The sequence below is a fragment of the Rhododendron vialii genome, chromosome 5a (genome assembly GCF_030253575.1).
Source record: "Rhododendron vialii isolate Sample 1 chromosome 5a, ASM3025357v1".
NCBI classification, from domain to species: Eukaryota; Viridiplantae; Streptophyta; class Magnoliopsida; order Ericales; family Ericaceae; genus Rhododendron; species Rhododendron vialii.
The window spans coordinates 41,305,769-41,324,637 of NC_080561.1; the positions used below are offsets into that span (position 1 = coordinate 41,305,769).

Below are 18,869 nucleotides of genomic sequence, written 5' to 3' on the forward strand. Positions count from 1 at the left end.
AAAGCCCTCCAAGCAAGCCTAAAGTCAAGGTAACCAAGTTACCTTGTTCTTCATCTGTCAAACCACTCTTCATCCATTCCTCAAAATTCAAGCTCAATCACTTTTCAAACTCAAAAACAAAAGATATAACACCTTTGTATTGTTTTTTGTTCTTATCTCTGAGGGAGGCTGGTAGGGTCAAGACTGGTAATCAATACCAGTCATAGCCCTAAGGCTAGCTGGTTACAAAAATCGTGTGGACAAGAGACCTGCGCGCGTTGATCCATAGCTCATGCGCGCCACTCCGTGGCTGCGTGCGCAGATCTGCGTGGGGACAGGGGTCTTGTTCTTTTATTCTGTTTTCTTTATAGATCATCACTGTGAGCATGAAAATAACCAGTTGCTGTTTTCCATGCTAAAACTGCTAGTTATCTTTCAATATTCATTTCTGTTACATTGGAATACCCCTGGGAGCTTTCTGGATATGTCCCAGAACCCAGATCATGTAAAACCAAGCACTGGTTAGATGGCTTTAACCCGCGTGCGACAGTGGATGACCCGCGTGCACAGGTTCATCTTTGACCAGTGGCTGGCCTTTGCACGGGTAACTGGCTTTGAGCCCTATTTCCTTCCCTACACTATTTATGGGGTGTCTTATTCATTTGATGGCCTCTGAGTCCATTCAAAGTGCCTATCAACTGTTATATGAACTGTTTGGTTTGTCCTAGGTGTACACTGGTCTTTCCAGAGCCCAGAGGGTTGAAAATAAGAACTGTGGGTTTGAACCTACTGGTGCGCACAGGTTGGATCAACATGCAGTGACTTGATCACTGCATACTAGTTTCTTCATGCGCACGACACTCCAAAACGGGGGCCTTTCAATCTGTTTAAACTCCCACAGGAGTCTGTTTTCATCCTATACTAACCGTTTCAATAAGCGAGCATGCCATCTATCACATCCTGCAAATTTGTTATAGTTTTAATCCCCTTAAACTGTTTCCCCGCCCTAACTAGTTAAAAATTAATTAATGAGAGAGAATTGCAAATGTTTTACAGATGTCCGAGTAGAGACCGTGCGATCTCCGGATTGGGTGAGAGGGGGTGCCTTAAAACCATTCCCCTCTGATAACCTAGCTCCCAAACCTACGATGTCAAAGGTGATGATAGACACCTTTTTCAAATCAAACAACATAGTAAGCGTTTTAAGTTCAGTTCGTTGGGTGTCAGACTTTTAAACAAATGGCAACTCTGAATTGAACGTTTCGCCGCGCTCTAAAAAAAGGGACACACCCGATGCGATTTTCGGTGCGTGTTCCCACACCCTTACACTTAGCAAGGGCCTAACGCCTCCTCAACTTACCTTGGATTAGGTAAAGAAGAATGTGCGGATTCTCTTCAGCATCCTTAATTGCTCCTGATATGGGAAGATTGCCTCCAGACACAATAGATACTGCATGTGCACTATATCCTAGGCACCCGTTACCTCAAACTCACGCTTCAAGCCATATTCTGCCTACCTCGGTGGAATTACTACTCAGTGAGCTAGTACTCAAAAAGTAAATCTTTTGTACAGGGTTTTTGTAAAGCATCAGTTACCTCAAACTCACCCTAATTTGTACCTTACTCATGGCGCGCATTTAACTACGGTTTGTAATATTGGATCTTAATCAACAAAGTCATTTAACTAATTCTTTCATTTGGTTTGTAATTATTACAGATAAAGCATTTTTCTTAAATATGAAGACATTTCAATTTTCTTGACCTACCCTAACTTTACCCACACCCGTACCTATTTTTCTTAGTTTTGCCATACCATCGTACCAGTACCGGTATGCATACCCGTACCCGTGCTTCATAGATACCAAACCTTTTGAAGCAAGGCTAAGTCGCTAACAAGCTAATTAAGGCCAGATTATGATAGAAATTAAGAGAGGAACAGGGAAACAAAACATGATGGTTAAGGGTACATGGATAGGAATGGTAATATTTTGGGAGGACAAACCCATTACTAAGATGGCAGCATTAATTCACCATAAATTAAAACTGTGAATGATAATAATGATAATTCAGCATTAAAAAATTTCAAATTTTTTTTGTTGCAAAAACTGTTTTTCTATTTTCAAAAAGATTTTTTATTTTGAAAATCTATTTTTTTTTTTGTTTGAAAAGATGACGTGACAAGTTTTGGATATCCAATTTTTAGTATGCCATTGTAGACCGACTTCCATTTTTTTAACTTTAGTAACTCCTTAAAAGAATATCCGAAAGGTGATCATGACAATTTTTGACAATCCAATTTTGGTTATAGCATTGAGGATACTCTAAGAAAGGAATGTGAAACATGAGAGTGTCTACAAGAGGCATGATCCATCCTAATTGAATTAATGTCTACTAGAGGAATGATTCTTCATATGTAGGTGCCTAGCTACAAAGAGGCATGATGCTTCTTAATTAACCGTCTTCAAAAACATGACCATTCCTAATGAGTGTGTTTAATAGACATGATCATTCCTAACATGTGTCTTTTGTAAGACATAACCTGTCACACAAGGGTGCCACATGTCAATAAATAAATCCATTTCATATTGGGTGCCACAAGGCATTTCATATTGGATTGCTCTCTCTCTACACACTATATTCCTAATTTTTTTTGGACATATTGGATGCTTTAACAAAAAAGGAACAAAAGATTGAGATTCAACTTAGGGGAAACAAAAAAAAAACAAGTAACTAACCTGGTCGCTGCCTTAAGTCAGTCCTTTTGGAGATGCTTCAACCACGCTGCCGACCTCATCAGACCAGAGTAATTCTGGAAATTTCAAGGAAAACAATTATTGGTAACGTCGTTGATAATGACCTGATGATTGGTTAATGATGTACCACAGGAGAGCAGTAGAAACAAAAGAAAAAGCTATTTACAGTTTGGATCCCGGCCGACAGTAATCAATAAATCCTGCAGGAAAGTACTGTTCAGTCATACCTCTTTGTTGTTCTCAAACCGAGCAAACTGAGATCGATGTCCCAGGTCCTCCAAACACCCTTTGGTCTTTACGTTGAGTAATGAAAGAGGAAGTCGGGAGGAGGAGACGAATAGGAAAGAAAACTCGAGCTTGTTTAGCAGAGAATGCAAGGGAAACAGGAACGAGAAGATATGGGTTGAGGGCTTTTAAGCTTATGTTGGCAACAATGACAGTCAAGTTTCCAATTCCGATCACCAAAGTGATGCTTTAAGTCGTACCAAGGAAGTTTTAGTCATGGTTCACAATGGAAGCACAAGTTTGATTAATGATTCGGAAGGAAATCCTTATCTTGCTACCAAAGCTAAATCGATTAGTTTATTCCTCTCATACAGAAGAAAGGAAAAGGCAAAGTACAATTCTTTACCCTTTCACCACTTTTTCTTTTCCAACTTTATCAAAGAGATGTTGCGCATAGTTTCTCGCTTCCATATGCAATCACTTGGGCGCGCAGTATTTGGACATTGAATATATTTATCAAGAAAAAGCAAAAGGGAAAAGTAAATAAATACAAGTAGACAACTTAAAAACTGAAAAAAAAAAAATTCGTTTTAGCCGCACATTAATCCTTGACATTGACTAGACTCAGTTGCTAGTCGCTAGATACGTTGGTTTGGTTTCTTTTCAAAGGCAACAAATTCTTTACAAATTGTTATGCCCAATAAAGAAAATCCAAGCATCCATCATGAATTGTTATGATTACATTACAAATTCATTCATTTACAAATTAACAGGATCGATGGAAAACATTCAATCCTGTCCAGACATCTGATTAATGTTCAAATTCCATACCACAGTTTTGTATGAATTTTATGTGCGATTTATATAAGATTTTGTTTTTAAGTATTTTTCATCTCTCGAATGTTTCCAGTGACCACATAATCTTAAAAGATTGATAAGGCATGGTGATAAGGTGGAGGTGTGGTGGTTCAATGACAGTGTGTCAGTGGTGGTAGCAGCGGTGAAGAAATGGTGGTGGTGGTGGTAGAGTGAGATGTGGTCGTGAAATGATGCTATGTAGGTGGTGGACCTGGTGGTGGTGGTGAGAGTGGCGATGAAGTTTTGTTGTTGGAGCCGGTGCTGATAGTGTGATGGTACCAGTAGCTAGACGGTGGTTGTGACACGTCAATGGTTTGGTGGCGGTGTTGACAATCATGGTGCAGTGAAGTGGTGGTGGTCATGAAATGTTGGCTTTGAGGTGGTGGTAGTGGTGGAGGTGTGGCGAAGCAATGGCTGGCGGTGGTGGTGAAACAATGGCGCTGAGGTGGTGATAGTATTGGTAAAAACTTGGCGGTGGTCATTGTTTGTACCATATTTCACCGCCTATCGATCGACCGAAAGATGGCGTTTATGGGAATGCTTCCTATTTTATTATTTCGTATTAATAATATAACTAGTTTTATTTGTTTGTATTTTAATAAAGTGCAGGACACTTGTCATCGTCCTACACACTTTGAAGTTGAAGAGAAGTTATTTGGACAAGTGGCATGCTCCTACACACTTTGGAGTTTGTGGGAAGTTATTTGGACACTTGGAAGATGATGAAAAGTAGTGAGAAGTTAGGAAGTTATTTCCTACACATTGTATTTTCTATAAATAGCCTCTTTTGGCTTCATTGTAAACTCCTTCAAACAAATCAAAGTCTTCACTTTGTTCTTATTTTTGTCTTCCTAGGAGTAGGATTAAATTAACTCCCTTACTTTCAATAGGGATCCGTCCTTTTTGATTGTAAATCTACCTTGGAAAAATAACAAAGTCCATTTGTTATTTTTCTTCCGCTCCACCCCACTTCACTAAACCATCAATTCATTCCGCCCAATCGATGGGTCGATTCCGTTCTTGAAGATTGGCGGGTGACGGTCTTCTTTTACAAGTCAATTCATCACCACCAAAAATAGCATTTGATTCATTCGCCATTTCTTTTCCGGTGAAGTCCTGAAATACGGCAAGGAACCTCAAATTCGTTTGTGGAGATAAGCCGCATTCGCCTTTATTTTGTTGTTGGCTTTGTTTCCCGAAATCTCCGTCGATTTCGATCGAGGGAAAAATTGGTAAACAGTCATGTATTGATAATGATTGTAAAACACAAAAAAATAAAAAATTGCGGGATTGGATTTCGGTCTGGGTCATGGGTAAGGTAGTGATGGTAGTGAGGGAGAAGAAAGGGAGTATAAGAGAAGACGAGGCGTGATTGGGAAGGAGAAAGGGAGAGAGAGAGGAAGAAATGGTAAGTGTTGTGATGTTAATTTACACGCGCCCGGGCGCATTCAAATGCTCTGTAATGCGCCTCACCATGCGCTCTGGGCGCAACCTCAAAGCTGCACAACACGTCAAATTTTGCAAGCTTGTCACGGATACTTTCGAACTCCGATTTGCGCGTGGTTTGAACTGTTGAAAATTCTAATGAGTCTACTTTCTAATCCAAGCATTGTGGATCCAAGAATATTTTTCAATTAAATGATTTGACGATTTTAATCTCAACACGCTAGCTGAAGTGCAAATTATTTTGGCAAAATCCTCTCATCCTCCTCTTTTTAATTCGGATCAAAACCTATTTTATTATATTTATAAAGAGGGCATGCAAAGTTGTAGAAGATGGTGGAATTGTACTTTTAAACTAAACTAATTAAGTATTGTATATGAAAAGTGGGTCGAAATTAAGAAGAGAAATTTGAAGATCGTCATAGCCACTAAGGATAAAAAGAGGTTTTTGCGCCATTTTATTCATTCTAAGTTCCATCTAGCACTCGCATCCGCAATTCGTACATATTCCTTCATAACTCAAGAGTTTCACACAGTTCATAAGGCTTACTTTATCAAAACATACGGAAAGCTTTTCGTCATCATGATTCGCCTTAGGTGGGATCCATACCATTTTTTTTCTAGGCAAAAAGAATTTATTTATTTATTTTTGATCGTCAAAATAAAATTTTATTAGAGACTCGATAAATGTTACATCGAGAAGGAGAGGGCGAGCATCATAGAGCAATCATGTGCAAGCCACAATCCTTGGGGGAGATGAGAAGACCAACCAAGAGTTGGTACATCAACATTAGGTTGTTTGTCTTTGAAAACTAGATCATTTCTAGTATTCCAGATTGTCCAAAGTACAACATATAGGGTGGTGTTCCAACAGATTTCCTCAAGATTATGGAAAGAATTGGAGAACCAAAAATCAATCAAACCATGAAACGTAGAAGGGTAAACTCAAGTTACTTGCCACCAAGAGAGAATGGCAAATCAAATATCCAAGGCAAGTGAACACTGGAGAAAGAGGTGAAAAGTGGTCTCAAAAGATAGAGTACAAATTGGGCAGGAACTAGCATTCAAAGGTATAATGTTTCTTCTTACCAAAACAGATCTAGTAGCAATCCTTTCCTAAATAGGTAGCCAAACGAAAGCATCAATCCTGGCAGGTCCAAGGTTTTTCCAAACACAATTGAGGCAGTCATTAACTTGGAAAACTTGTTTCTCCCAAGTTGAGTAAGTCAAACATACAGAGTAGAGGCCAGAAGAGCTCCATTTCCAGCGAGGGCAATCTTCTCCAGAGGGATCATTGGGAAACCTATTCAACTTTAATTGCAAAGAATCAAGCTGGTTTTCTTCCCAAGGATGGAGCCTTCTTGTAAATGTAAGAGGCCACTTATCAGAGGCAGAAGATGGGGAGCATTCTAAGACCAGAGCTTCCTTTTGGATGGGATAAAGAGATTTGAGAGAGTTTTCCTCAAGCCAAATATCATTCCAGAAGCTTGTAGCATTACCAGCATGCACTGATATTTTAATGCCCTCATGGATGACCTTGCCAATAGATGAATTTTCATTACAAATGGAACAAATGTCAACCAAACCTTGGAATTAAGCTCTAGAAGCAGCAGGCAGTGAAGGCCACCATTGTGATTCTCTCTACTAGCATTCAAACCGTTCTATGCACGGGCAAAACTAATCCATTCTAGCGTTGTGCCCGTTCGATGCACGGGACAATTAATAAAAGTAGGTTCGAACGGGCACAACGCTAGAACGGATTAGTTTTGCCCTTATATAGAACGGGTTGGACGCTAGTTTATGAAAAAATATAATGGTAACATGTGAACATTAAACACAATTACTGATAGCAATCATGCTGATTTCGTATGCTATGCTTGCTATAATCACATGGTCTTTTTTTTCACATGATTTGTTTGGAAAGCAAGAAATCAGCTAATTTTTTAGGGGGTGGATACCAATTGGGAGGAGCTTGCTAGTGCCATCAAACTAAAGTTGGATACCAATTGCAAGTCCATAATGAGCGTAGAGAAATTCACCAACAATCAAATGGCAATAAACAACAACAAAAATATACAACTCGAAGAAGGCAAACATGGTTTGAATTTTTCCTTCCCCGATTAAATAACAATAAAGTCAAACTACTATGTCATGCTACACAATAGTTTTAGACATTTTTCATCCTACCCTCCAGCTCTAAGACAACCCGATTCTATTCATCGAATGGTGGTTCCTTTGGATCTTCGTCCTCCGAATCTGAAGATATGTCAATGTAGACCGGGGGTGGTGCTGATGGTCCGGAGTAATGAGATCTCACGCTCTCGTGTGAAGCTTGGCGGTAGGAAACATATGGTTGAGCCAAAACCTCGATCTGCTCTCAATTTATTGTACTTCACATCATCCTTCAAAATCCGATATGCTTCTTGGTACTTCCGGATATGATTCATTATGCGGTGACACACCAGTTGCTTTTGTTTTCCTTCCTCGACAACCGCAGAGTCCTCATCACCTTCTTCATGTCGAGCTTGATGCATTTTTTAGCTTGCCATTTGAGTCTCCCTTGGTTCATCACTCGTACCAAATGATCCTCACGAAGAAGAGCTCGACATCCTACATTTTAAAATTTAATTTTTAAATGGTATAATCTTCATACTAAAAATAATAATGACAATAATAATTTGGCGCATGTGAGGGCTGTATATTTACAATATGATTAAATACCTGTAATTTGGCACTTGAATGCTCACAATGTTATCATGCAAACATTGCTCAAACTCAAAAAAATAATTAAGAGAATGACCTATACAAAGTAGTGATTCGTTCTCAGCATTTGGCAAAGCTACTCTTGCTCCCTTGTGGATTGATAGCCAAAAATAATGGAATGGATTAATTATACACAGTGGATAGAGATAGTGGAAAAGAAACGTGGGGGAAAGGCGGTTTTGGATTAGTGGAAGAGAAACATGGTCTGTCAGCTTTTCATATTGAAAGGAGTCGAACTTGACACTCGCAATGAAAACTTTCAGGAGGAAAAAATAATATAAATAACATTAAAAGAAGGAATGCGATCAATCCAATTGATCAAAAATTGAAAGTTCTGCAGTTGTGAGTAGGTAATTATAAAATGTTGACAGAGGGCTCATGGTTTAGTATTTTTTTGGGAATAAAAAATCTAGTAGTAGTGCACATTTCAGTTGATATAGGAGTTTGTTTTCTGCTTTAAAAAAAGTGGAAGTAAACATGTGGCATGGAAGTTGGGACTGGGGGTATGGATGTGGGAGTTTTTTTTTTTTTTCTTGCTTTTTTTTCTTTCCGTTTGAGAATTGAGAGGACTATGGATGGATTCAGTTATTGATATGTTGGGTGGAATAGGAGAACGTGGAGTTTTTTTATTGGTAAAAAAATTCAAAATTTTAAGAAATTAGGATTGGGAGATTAGAGGTTTTTTGGGCTCAACTCAAATATATTTGCATAGGATATTTAATGATGATTAACATTGTGTCTCGTTCCATACATTGTTTCATATATCGAATGGGACACGAATATATCATTGACCAATTAAAAAAGAAAATACAACAAAAAGTCATAGAACATACAGTAAAAAAAAAAAAAAACAGTAATAAATGTGATCTCCATTTACTCCACCCCACGTCCATCCCCACCCCTCTTCTCCCCTAAAAACAGGTAACTGCCCAGTATTATTTAGGTTTTAAAAATTCTAAATTCTGAAAATTTATGATTTGAGATTTGAAGGTTGGAGAGCCTCCACTACAATTGTATAGGATATTGATAGATAATAGGATATTGATAGATAGATAGATGGATATTAAAGAAAGAGGCAATGAAAGTGCATGAATACGGAAAAAAAAGTTTAACCTTTGAGAGTTGATGAGAACTTAAACAAAACGTAGCCTCTAGCTTTCAAAATCTGCAGAACAAAAAAATAGAAATAATTCCGTTATTTAGGAGAGGGACCGGGGGGAAGTGAAGATACATGACAAAGATAGAGAGTGTTTGACTTACTATGTATGGATTGATGTGTAAACTTCCCCTTTTGGCTACAATACGGAAATGGTGAAGATTAAAGAAAAGGAAAAGTGAGGAGTTGCATCGGTGATGATTAATAGAATGAGAAAAATGGTGAGGAGTTGCATGAGAAGAGTTTTAATTAGTAGAAGAAGAGAAAAAGAGGAAATAGTAGACATGGGGATCGACTAGGGGGGATGTGGGGGTTGAAGTGGCATGCTGGAAAGGAGGAAAGGAGAGGGAGGGCGTGGGAGTTATTAGGAGACAGGTGAGGTGAATGTGGGGTTTGTTTGTTTTTTTTTTTAAAGAGAATGAAAAATTTGGGAATACAGGTGAACGTGGGGTTCGTTATTTTTAAAGAAAATGGAAAATCTAGGAATTTAGAATTGAAAGTTTGGAGGTTTTAGGGGTTCACATACATTCCTATAGGATATTAATAGATAGATAGATTTGTATTTTTTAGTGACCAATTTAACCCATAAAGATTGCTTTTCAGAGCTGAATCTCCATCACCATTTTGCTAAGAGATCGAGCAATGTTGTGTTCAAGAAGTCTTTTAATTCCCAAACCTTCAAGGCAAAAAGAATTTATTAATCTTTATAAAGGATTATAAAGATTAAAAGGATCATGAATACACTGGCAAAAAGCCACCCGAGACCTAAGGGAAGGCAAGACGCTAGCCGCACACCAAAAAGGAACCACAAAAACCAAAATAGCCCAAAAACAACCAGCCGAAAGAAAAAAAACTCGAAGACACCGGAAAAAAAAACCCCCCTAACCCGCCACAACTCGATATTAAAAAACCATAGATAGAGATACACGTACCATCCACACAATCATCTTCCGAGACAAACTCCTCCAGAGCGTCATCTAGAGCTTGGGACCTTTCCTTTAATTCTTTCTCTTGCATTTCGACAAGTTTCTTCAAATTATACTTTCTCCCTCCTCTAAATTCAATACCCAAAGCGTGGCCTACATCTAACACCTTACGAACTTTCTTAAAGAACAATGAGGAATAAAGACCCTTTTTTTTTAGGATTCACTTTAAGATTTTCTAGGTTTTACGAAGCCAAATTGAATGTCCACAATAAACAAGCATTATCACTTGATTACTAGGACTACCGCACCACTACTACCATTATCACCATTATTTGACCAGCCTTTGACCTCACCAATACTGTTTTTTTTTTTTGGCAACAACAAAAAGATTATATTAATCTTTGGCCGCTGATTTTGCAACTCTCTTTTTGTTAACGTCACTTCCCTGCAAGTATATTTTTGGTACAAAAATACACTTGCAGGGAAGTGGCGTTAACAAAAAAGTAAGTGACAAAATCATTCCCCTAATCTTTATAAACGATTACAAAGATTAAACAGAACAAGGCACACCAACAAAAGCCACCTAAGACATGCGCCGAAATGTCTTGTTAGTGGTTATAGATTTTTATAACTTTACAAAAAATTCTACGATCAGATTTTGAGATTTAGCTTTTAAAAAGCAATGCAAATATTTATAAAAAAATTCTTGTCTATAGATTTTGAGATTCTAGATATTCTTCTAAAAATAGACATTCTTCGAAGCTGAAAAATAATTTAACATCTGATTATAGAGAAGTTAGGTTTCAAATGCTTTTTTTTAACATAAATCAAAATACGAATTAGCTCTTTGTGATTTGACACTTTGGTAGATGACCTCTTTGAGTTTTACTAATGGCCAATTCGCCTCCTTATGATTTAGGAGTAATGTGCAATCGTTACATATTCCGTCATAAGTAATGTTGTGCGTGTCTCACGCGCTCTTAGTGCATCTATGGCATGAAAAACTGTATTTACCTCCAAAAGAAGCATGATAAAATGACAATTACACCCTTCGTTCATCTTCTTCTCCAAGTCAATACAAAACCCTAAATTAACCACCAACCACCATATACCACAGGCCCAATCTTAATACGTGTGTGCATACCCAGCAATTGAGGCCTCCACTTATCACTGGCCAAGTTGACCCATCTAATTGATTTATAATCAACAGTAAATTAACCTCGAACAACCCAAATTTTATTATGAATGTGATATCCTACCCCATCTTTGAAGTTGCTGTGTTCCATTTCAAGAAGAGACCAGACCAGAAATTTGGGTAGAATTCTGTTGCACCCATTTGGTCCGACTCTTTCTTAGAATCGGAGAGGAAAAAAAAATTAAAGACAGGGCCAACAAATCATAAACCCAGCACAGCAACCAAATCCTCTTTCTTATTTATAGAGAATTGGTAATAAACCCCTGTTTTTTTGTTTTGATAGGCATAAGAAACCCCTATCGTTGATCTTGAAGAAAGAATATTGAGAAATTAGAATCGAAAAAACAAATGCAACAATCTTTGACTTTGCTTGATAGTTCATTATTAAAACTCAGAGAGCTCAACTGCCAAGAGCCAAACCACATATACTTTACCCGTTTTTTTATTCCAAGCATTCTAAGAGCTGATTTTCAGCTCATCCTTTTCTGCACAGATTAATTACGTCGTGATCCTAGTTAACGGTACTACGTAAATTTTTAACCCCGTTGCGTAATTGGGTTATATTTTCATCCTTTTCCAGGTGATTTAGCTCCGTTCCGGTTTTTAAAAAAATAAACTTTTAAAAAAGGAAAATAATTTTAAGCTTAAAAATTATTTGTTTACGCAAATAATTTTTCTACCAATTAATATAGATCTTATTTGATAGATCTCATTGAGATCTTTTAAACGGAGCAAAAAAAATTAAAAAATTATTTTTCATTTTCATTATATAAATTTCAAATTACTTTCTTTTTGAAAAAAAAATTGAAAAGGAAGCGCAAGGACACCTTACCAGATTTGGTAGAGGAGAAATATATAACTTTCAAAAATATTGGGTCGGGTACCCATCTCTTACCAGTACCACTGGAGCCTTACGAAGCAAGCACGTGACGTGGGCCAAAAAGTCGTCACCAAATCGAGAATCACGAAATTCTATTGGCCAGACCTCGTGGAGCTGTCGTCACCCGCCACGTGTACCCAACGTCCGAAGCCTCTGGATTCTTCTCCACCCCGCCAAATATAACCCCCTCTCCGAGTCTTCTCTCTCCTCCATTAACAATTCTCTCTCTCATCAATTCTCCAAACGCACGCGACGTCTCAGAAAAATTGTCCAGGGATTTCACTCTCTCTCACAGCGAATCAACGACCGAATATCCTCGACTCTTGTGATTCTGGTTCGAATATGAAGATTGGTTCAGCTTTTTTGGTAATCCTGGGCGCGTCGCTCCTGGTATTTGCCCTAGAAGCGAAAACCCTCGACCCGTACAAGGTACGACCTTGTATGCCTCTACCGCTCTACGTTTATATCTGTGTATATATGCATGCACGTTCAGATAGAGGTCCATGTGTGTATAGAACTTGTGACTATGTGCGCAAGTTCAGTGTTTTTCGTTTCCCGTTTTAATCTATAAGGTTTGAAACGAGTTGAAAAGTTGGAGTTACAGTTGGGCAATTGTTGGATTGAGGCTTTTTTTTTGGCCGAGGAGTTGGGTCGGTTTCGGTTCCATTGGACGCGGGATGATTAGCTTTTTCGTAGAATTTATTCTTGTTTGTTAGTTTTATGCCTGTACGTATATGGGCATGTTCAGACAAAGGTTTATGCATACAGCATGTGTGTGTGTATGCGCAATTCTCCCGTTTTAATTTAGGTGACTAATGTTTGTAGTGTGTTGTAAGTGTTATAGAGGTGGAGCGTTAGATGGGAATTGTTGGATTGTGTCTGTATTACTTACCAAAGAATTGGGTCAGTTTTGGTTTTGTTGACACGGGATGGTTAGATTTTTAGTAGAACTGATTCCCCGTGGTCAGGGACTTATTGTTTAAGAAAGAATGTTGTTCGAAATTATTTTTGTCATGGCAATTTGACGAGCTCTTCACATGAAGTTTGAGCATTCCATTGACACTATGATTCACAAGGGGATTCTAGCTGTTTGGGCTACTTGCTAAGAATGGTCAAGTTTGATTTGGCTTTACGATTGAAATATTTATCAGGGAATATCACATTATGGTTAATCAGTCCCTCTCTTTACCAAACCAAACCGCCACTGCGGAGTTCTAATGGGATCCAGTGCATTAGTCCCTCTCTTTCTTAATGCATTTTTTCGGCTGAGTGAGATTTCATAGAAAGCAAACAAACAAAGTAAAAGAATCACATGGCCTTCAACAGTTAGAAGAACAAAGGAGAATAAACCCTCCAAACCCAACAAAACAAGGAAAGCAATGCCAAGCAGGCAAACAAAACAAGGAAAGCAATGCCTTGTAGGCCCAAAAATAATGTGGGGACGTGGCTGATTCCTACATTGTAGTAGATTCAGCTTCGCAGTCTTGACTGATCTGATCAACCAAGAAATTGTTAGAGGTTGAAGTGGGTTAATTATTTGAAGTGTCTCTATATTGGAGTAATTTTGACTGAATGGTTAGAGAATAGATCGAGTACATAGGTATTGTAGATTGTGGAGTAAGATGGATGTCAAAGGATGCACTGTTGATTTGATTCGAATTCTCAGTTGCCTTCACTATAATTCGTGTCATGGGCTGTGGTTGATGAATGCATGTTCAGTCATTTAGTTTTTCTGTTGCCTTTTTAATTGCATATTCTCTAGTTCTAATCTTTTTGCAACCTGTATGTTGTTTCAGGTGCTCGGGGTTGAGCGAAGTGCAAGTCAACGAGAAATACAGAAAGCTTTTCACAAGTATGTGTTTCATGAGTCTCTTCTCGTCTTGTTCTCAGCCTCATTCCAATACATCTGCAGTTTTTCTATTGACTGTTGTTCCATTTTAAGTATTGTTAACTTTGATTTGTAGATACTGATTGAACCACGCCTGCTTTCTTGCTTATAGGTTATCTTATAGACTAATTCTTTGCTCAATTTACTTTGCAGGCTATCTCTCCAATATCATCCTGACAAGAATAAAAATAAGGGTGCTCAAGAGAAGTTTGCCGAGATTAATAACGGTAAATTGTATAATCCTCTTGTTGCATTCCTTGATGGCTTTCTGTTAGTGGCAGGATTTGTGGATATGGAGAAAGACTTAGGCTCCGTTTGGAACTTATGGAAAAAAAAGTAGAAACAAAGAGAAAATTTCAAAAAAATCCCTCCCTTGTTCTGTTCTTAAAAAAAGAGAAGGAAAGGGTTCAAAGAAAAATCCAACTTTTCCCCAAATTTCTGTTTAACTTTCCCTCTCATTTCCTTCGTAATCATTTTCCTCTCTTTCATCCTGTTCCAAACAGAGTATTATGGTGGTTGTACTTTGTAGAGTCCCTTGTTCCCCATGCACTGTTTTACTATATGTTTTCTGATTGTTAAGATGTTTAATTGCCGTGGTTCTTTTATTGGCACCCTAGGACGCTAAGATAATACGTTGACAACTAGTGGGATGGAGAATAGGTCATTGAGACTCTGGTCACTGGACAAGATCCTCTGTGTTTTGGTTCCATTTCTTGCTCTAAGTGCTAATTTTGCATTTAATTTGCCTCTTTCCAGCATATGAGATTTTGTCAGATGAAGAGAAGAGAAAGAATTATGATCTACATGGCGATGAGAAGGGTAATCCTGGATTCAATGCTGGAAATGCTGGGGACCAAGGGGGATATACCTACTTCACGAGTGGAGGACCTGGGCAAAGTGGGTTTAGCTTCAGGCCGGATGAATGGCAGAATATGGGTGGAAGTGGAGGTTCTCAGTCATTCTCGTTTTCTTTTGGCGGACCAAGTGGCCAACAATCTTCTGGTTTTGGTTTAGATGATATTTTTTTGAGCTTCTTTGGAGGCGGTATGGGTAGTGGTATGGGAGGTGGGGGTAAATCTGCGGGTTTCAGTAGTTCCAGCAGGTCTCAATTTGGGTCCAGGAGTGCCCCTAAGAGCATCCGTGCTGTAAATTCGCAAGTGTACAAGAAAGAAATATCTGATAAAGGAATGACTTGGCTTATATTATCTTATACACCTACAATGAAGGGGACTCAACAGTTTGAATCTCTTATAGAAGAGGTTGCTAACTCATTGCAAGGAGCTTTACAGGTATGCCATATCTTTTACGTGTCTTTCCTTGTATATCTTCCGATTAAAAGCATTTATTGTTATTATTCCTTGTATATTTCAGGTTGGAAGCATCAACTGTGAAACTGAGTCATCTTTTTGCAAGGAGCTGGGTATACATCCTCACAGAGAACACAAGATTTTTGTTTATTCCTACGTTGCAAGTAACAGTGGCTCCTTGGTAGAGTTTAGGGGAGATCTGGCTGTGAAAAGTTTGAAAACATTTTGCCAAGAACATCTCCCAAGGTTCTCAAAACGTATCGACTTGAGCCAGTTCGAGTTTGCTTCTGGCACTGGAGAAACGTTATCTAAAGTGATGTTGCTCTCAACAAAGAAAGATACCCCTGTTATTTGGCGTGTGCTTAGTGGCTTGTATCACAAACGTGTTGCTTTCTATGATGCGCAGGTAAGCTAAGGATTCTCAACGTCCTATTGTTTCCATTTTGCTTCATTCTTGTTAGATATGACGTGCCTTGGTGGTATGAGCATGATAGTTTGCCCAATGGTGGGGCCTCCAAAATGTAGCTGATAGGTTTGAGGTTCCACACTCTCCCCCTAGCCTAGTACCTACCTGTGCGTTCTTACGAAAATTGTAAAAGAAGAAAAACTGAACTTTAGTGGGATTTTAAGGTGCTTAGTATCATTATCTAATTGTCCTATTTTTCCCGTTGAATGTCGTACAATTTGAAGTATATAAGTTTTCATACTCAGAAGCTGTCATTCTATCACTATGCGCTAGTGAAAATCTTTGTTCATATTTGTTGGAATAGTTGATTCTTGCTAAGGTCATGATGTTTATTGACTTCTATATTTCCACATTTATGTAGGTTCATGATGTTTCATATCCAATGGTGAGAAGACTGGGAGTTGACGCGCTTCCCGCTATTGTTGGTTGGCTATCAAATGGGGAGAAGCAAATTTTGAAAGCAGGGATTTCCGTGAAAGATATGAACTCTGCAGTTCAAGAGCTTAGTGCTTTACTTGATAGTTTTGAAAAGAAGAATAAGAAGGCAGCTTCAAGTCAGGCTAAAAAGACACAAGGTGAATCTGGCAATAAACAGATACCCCTACTTGGAGCGTCTAATTTTGATGCTCTTTGTGGAGAGACCACTCCTGTTTGTATCATTGGTGCTTTTATGTCGTCCAGAGGGAAAGACAAGCTGCAAAAGATTTTATCAGAGGTTAGTCGAATAATTCAAATTTAAATAATTTGTTACTCCTATTTTGAAGACGCTCCGTTCTAGCTATTATGTTTTGATTGATTCTTCTGATTATGATATAGTCGTCATCAAGTATTTTGCAAATTGGGTAACTCCATCCATTCAGTTTAATGTTGTAATAAAGTAAAATGGTCTAGCCTCTTTCAATTGATGCCGCCTGGTGGTAACTATAACCATCCTATTTCTTCCTTTAGCATTGTCTCCCCCTTTGTGTCCTATTTCATCAATGCCTAGGCCGTCTCCTCTTCTTAGTACGCTTCTCTCTCTCACTACTAAAATTTGAACAACACTCCTTCGGGTTTATCACCATCTTCCTTCATTTAGGCGCTGTTTGAGTAAACTTCAAATGAAATATTAGATGTTCTTGCTTCCTTGGTTGCAGATAAAAGAAATACTAGGAGTTTTAGCCGTTGCCTGTCTAGAGCTGCAGTATTGAGAATGATAGAATTTTAAGATAGCCATGTTATCCTTGATAATGAAAACGAGTACTGTTTGAGAAGCACATCTGTATAAAACTTTCAAGGTGCTGAAATTTACACTGATAAGACTCAAGGTTAGCTTTGGTATACATAAATGCGTGTAAATGTTAGTGCGATGAACAGATTCAACTTGGGTGAGTTACTGTTTCTTTCTTACAGAAGATATTCCTCTGAGGGTTTAGAAATTGTGATAAAAAGAATAATTTCTTTATTTGCTGCATGATTTGTGCTTGTAGGTTTCTCAGAAACCACTATCAAGGCGTCGGAGTTTGGCCTCCAGTTCCGGAGACTCTATTTCCCATGTTCTTTTGGATGCATCCAAACATCCGTCATTTCTAAACGCACTTGAGAAATCAGGATTCAAATCATCAGACAATGTCTTGATTGCCTACAAACCTCGAAAGGGGAAGTATGCGGCATTTGATGGTGAGATGAATGCAGAGGAAGTCGAAAGGTTTGTCGGTTCGGTCCTTAATGGGGACGTAAAGTTCACCAAGACGCGGCAGAAACCCACAATCAAGTGAGAAATTTAGCGGCATCAAAATCAGAGTTCCCTTTTTATTGGAATTGGATGTAGATAGTTGAAAAGCCAGTGCTACTTGCTTGATCATCAGTTTCCAGACTTAGTGAAATTGGCCTGGCTTCAGACTCATGAGTATACATTTTGTTTTGGTTTTTTGGTGGTTGATATAACTGTACAAAATAGGAGGGCCATTCTGAGGTATCTAGAGAATTGAGGGTGGGAAAATGCTTGACCTAGGAAGAAATTTCTGTTTAAGAACGTTTCTACCAGTTTTATACCCTTAAACCAGTCAATGGTCTCTGTAAGTCTAAAGACCTGTAGACTTTTTGATGGCTCTTTATACCTTTTTGCTCTAGTTGATTGTAGGTAATAAAAAGATTAGCGTATTTGACGGAATTATTGAGATATTTCAATGCATTACTTGAATTAATTTCCTGTGTCTCTAATACCATAGCAGTGTTCGCCCAATCAATATCGGCAATGGTGACGCCACCTCCGAAATTATTGCATCACTTGACCCTGTCAAATTCCAAAAATTAGCAACTATTGTCGTATTTTATAGTATCACTTTCGGATATAAGATCAGCCCTCTCACGGTGGGGGGTAGGCCGTCGCCACACCCCCTCCACCGCCTGCAAAACCACCCCCCTTTTCCACGAATAAGCATCCCTTTAACTTCCTTTGTCCTTTGCGCGGCTGCTCCGAGCGTGTTTCATCTTCTGTTGCTGCCTTGTCCTTCAGCCGCCGCCGCTTCCGCCGCCTCTCTGCCTCCGTTCTCCTGCTGTTCCGGTGTCGGATGTCCACCATCCCAGCTAGGCCTGTCAATGGACCGGATTCGATCCGAATCTGACAAATCCGATCCGAACTCGATAAGACTTGGATCCAATAGTGATAATCCAAATCCGAAAAAAATCCGATCCGATTTGAATATTTTTTTTTTTAAATTCTAGAATTTTTAAAAGATGGGAAAAAAATACAATTTTTTTCTCCAAAAAATGGGAGGAGAAAGGAGAGTGGGGAAGATCCATACTATACCATTACCAAAATACATCAGTCATACAATAACTAGCCCTCCCTTGCACTGAGACTTTACTAAAATTTACAATCGATATGGAGTTCAACCTATTACATAAGCCCCAAATATCTGAAATAACAGAGCCTAACCACTCATCCGGTTTAATATCGTTTCGCAAAAACTAATAAGAAGCAAACTGTCCATGAGGATGGTAGCATTCGCAATTCATTGTCTCTGCCAAGCTACATCTATTCGAATG

General features: G+C 38.6%; 2 protein-coding genes and 1 long non-coding RNA gene across 46 annotated transcripts in view; 1 reads left to right on the plus strand and 2 right to left on the minus strand.

Annotated features, from left to right (window-relative positions):
* The window catches only part of LOC131326035 (uncharacterized), a 138,746-nt gene extending 135,565 nt beyond the window's left edge, over positions 1-3,181 (minus strand). For 6 of the 44 annotated variants that reach the window (XM_058358622.1, XM_058358596.1, XM_058358623.1 and 3 more), the window contains exons 1-2: positions 2,960-3,176; positions 2,715-2,788 (exon numbers count right to left, since the gene is read on the minus strand). The gene's annotated coding sequence lies outside the window, so the exon portion shown is untranslated. Of the gene's footprint in view, positions 1-2,714; positions 2,789-2,959 lie in introns of all 44 variants that reach the window. The other 38 variants (XM_058358595.1, XM_058358601.1, XM_058358614.1 and 35 more) reach the window with 15 other exon arrangements.
* A 4,647-nt stretch (positions 3,182-7,828) lies between these two features.
* Positions 7,829-10,527, minus strand: LOC131326046 (uncharacterized). The gene is made up of 3 exons (XR_009199908.1): positions 9,282-10,527; positions 9,135-9,186; positions 7,829-7,868 (listed from the first exon to the last, which is right to left on the minus strand). It is a non-coding gene; the product is annotated as an uncharacterized LOC131326046 (long non-coding RNA).
* A 1,854-nt stretch (positions 10,528-12,381) lies between these two features.
* On the plus strand, positions 12,382-18,025 carry LOC131326047 (dnaJ protein ERDJ3A). The gene is made up of 7 exons (XM_058358636.1): positions 12,382-12,607; positions 13,975-14,030; positions 14,220-14,293; positions 14,823-15,355; positions 15,438-15,779; positions 16,201-16,554; positions 17,309-18,025. Exons 1-7 carry the CDS (start codon positions 12,521-12,523, stop codon positions 17,594-17,596), a joined length of 1,734 nt encoding a protein of 577 aa, XP_058214619.1. The 5' UTR covers positions 12,382-12,520; the 3' UTR covers positions 17,597-18,025.
* Positions 18,026-18,869: the final 844 nt, after the last annotated feature.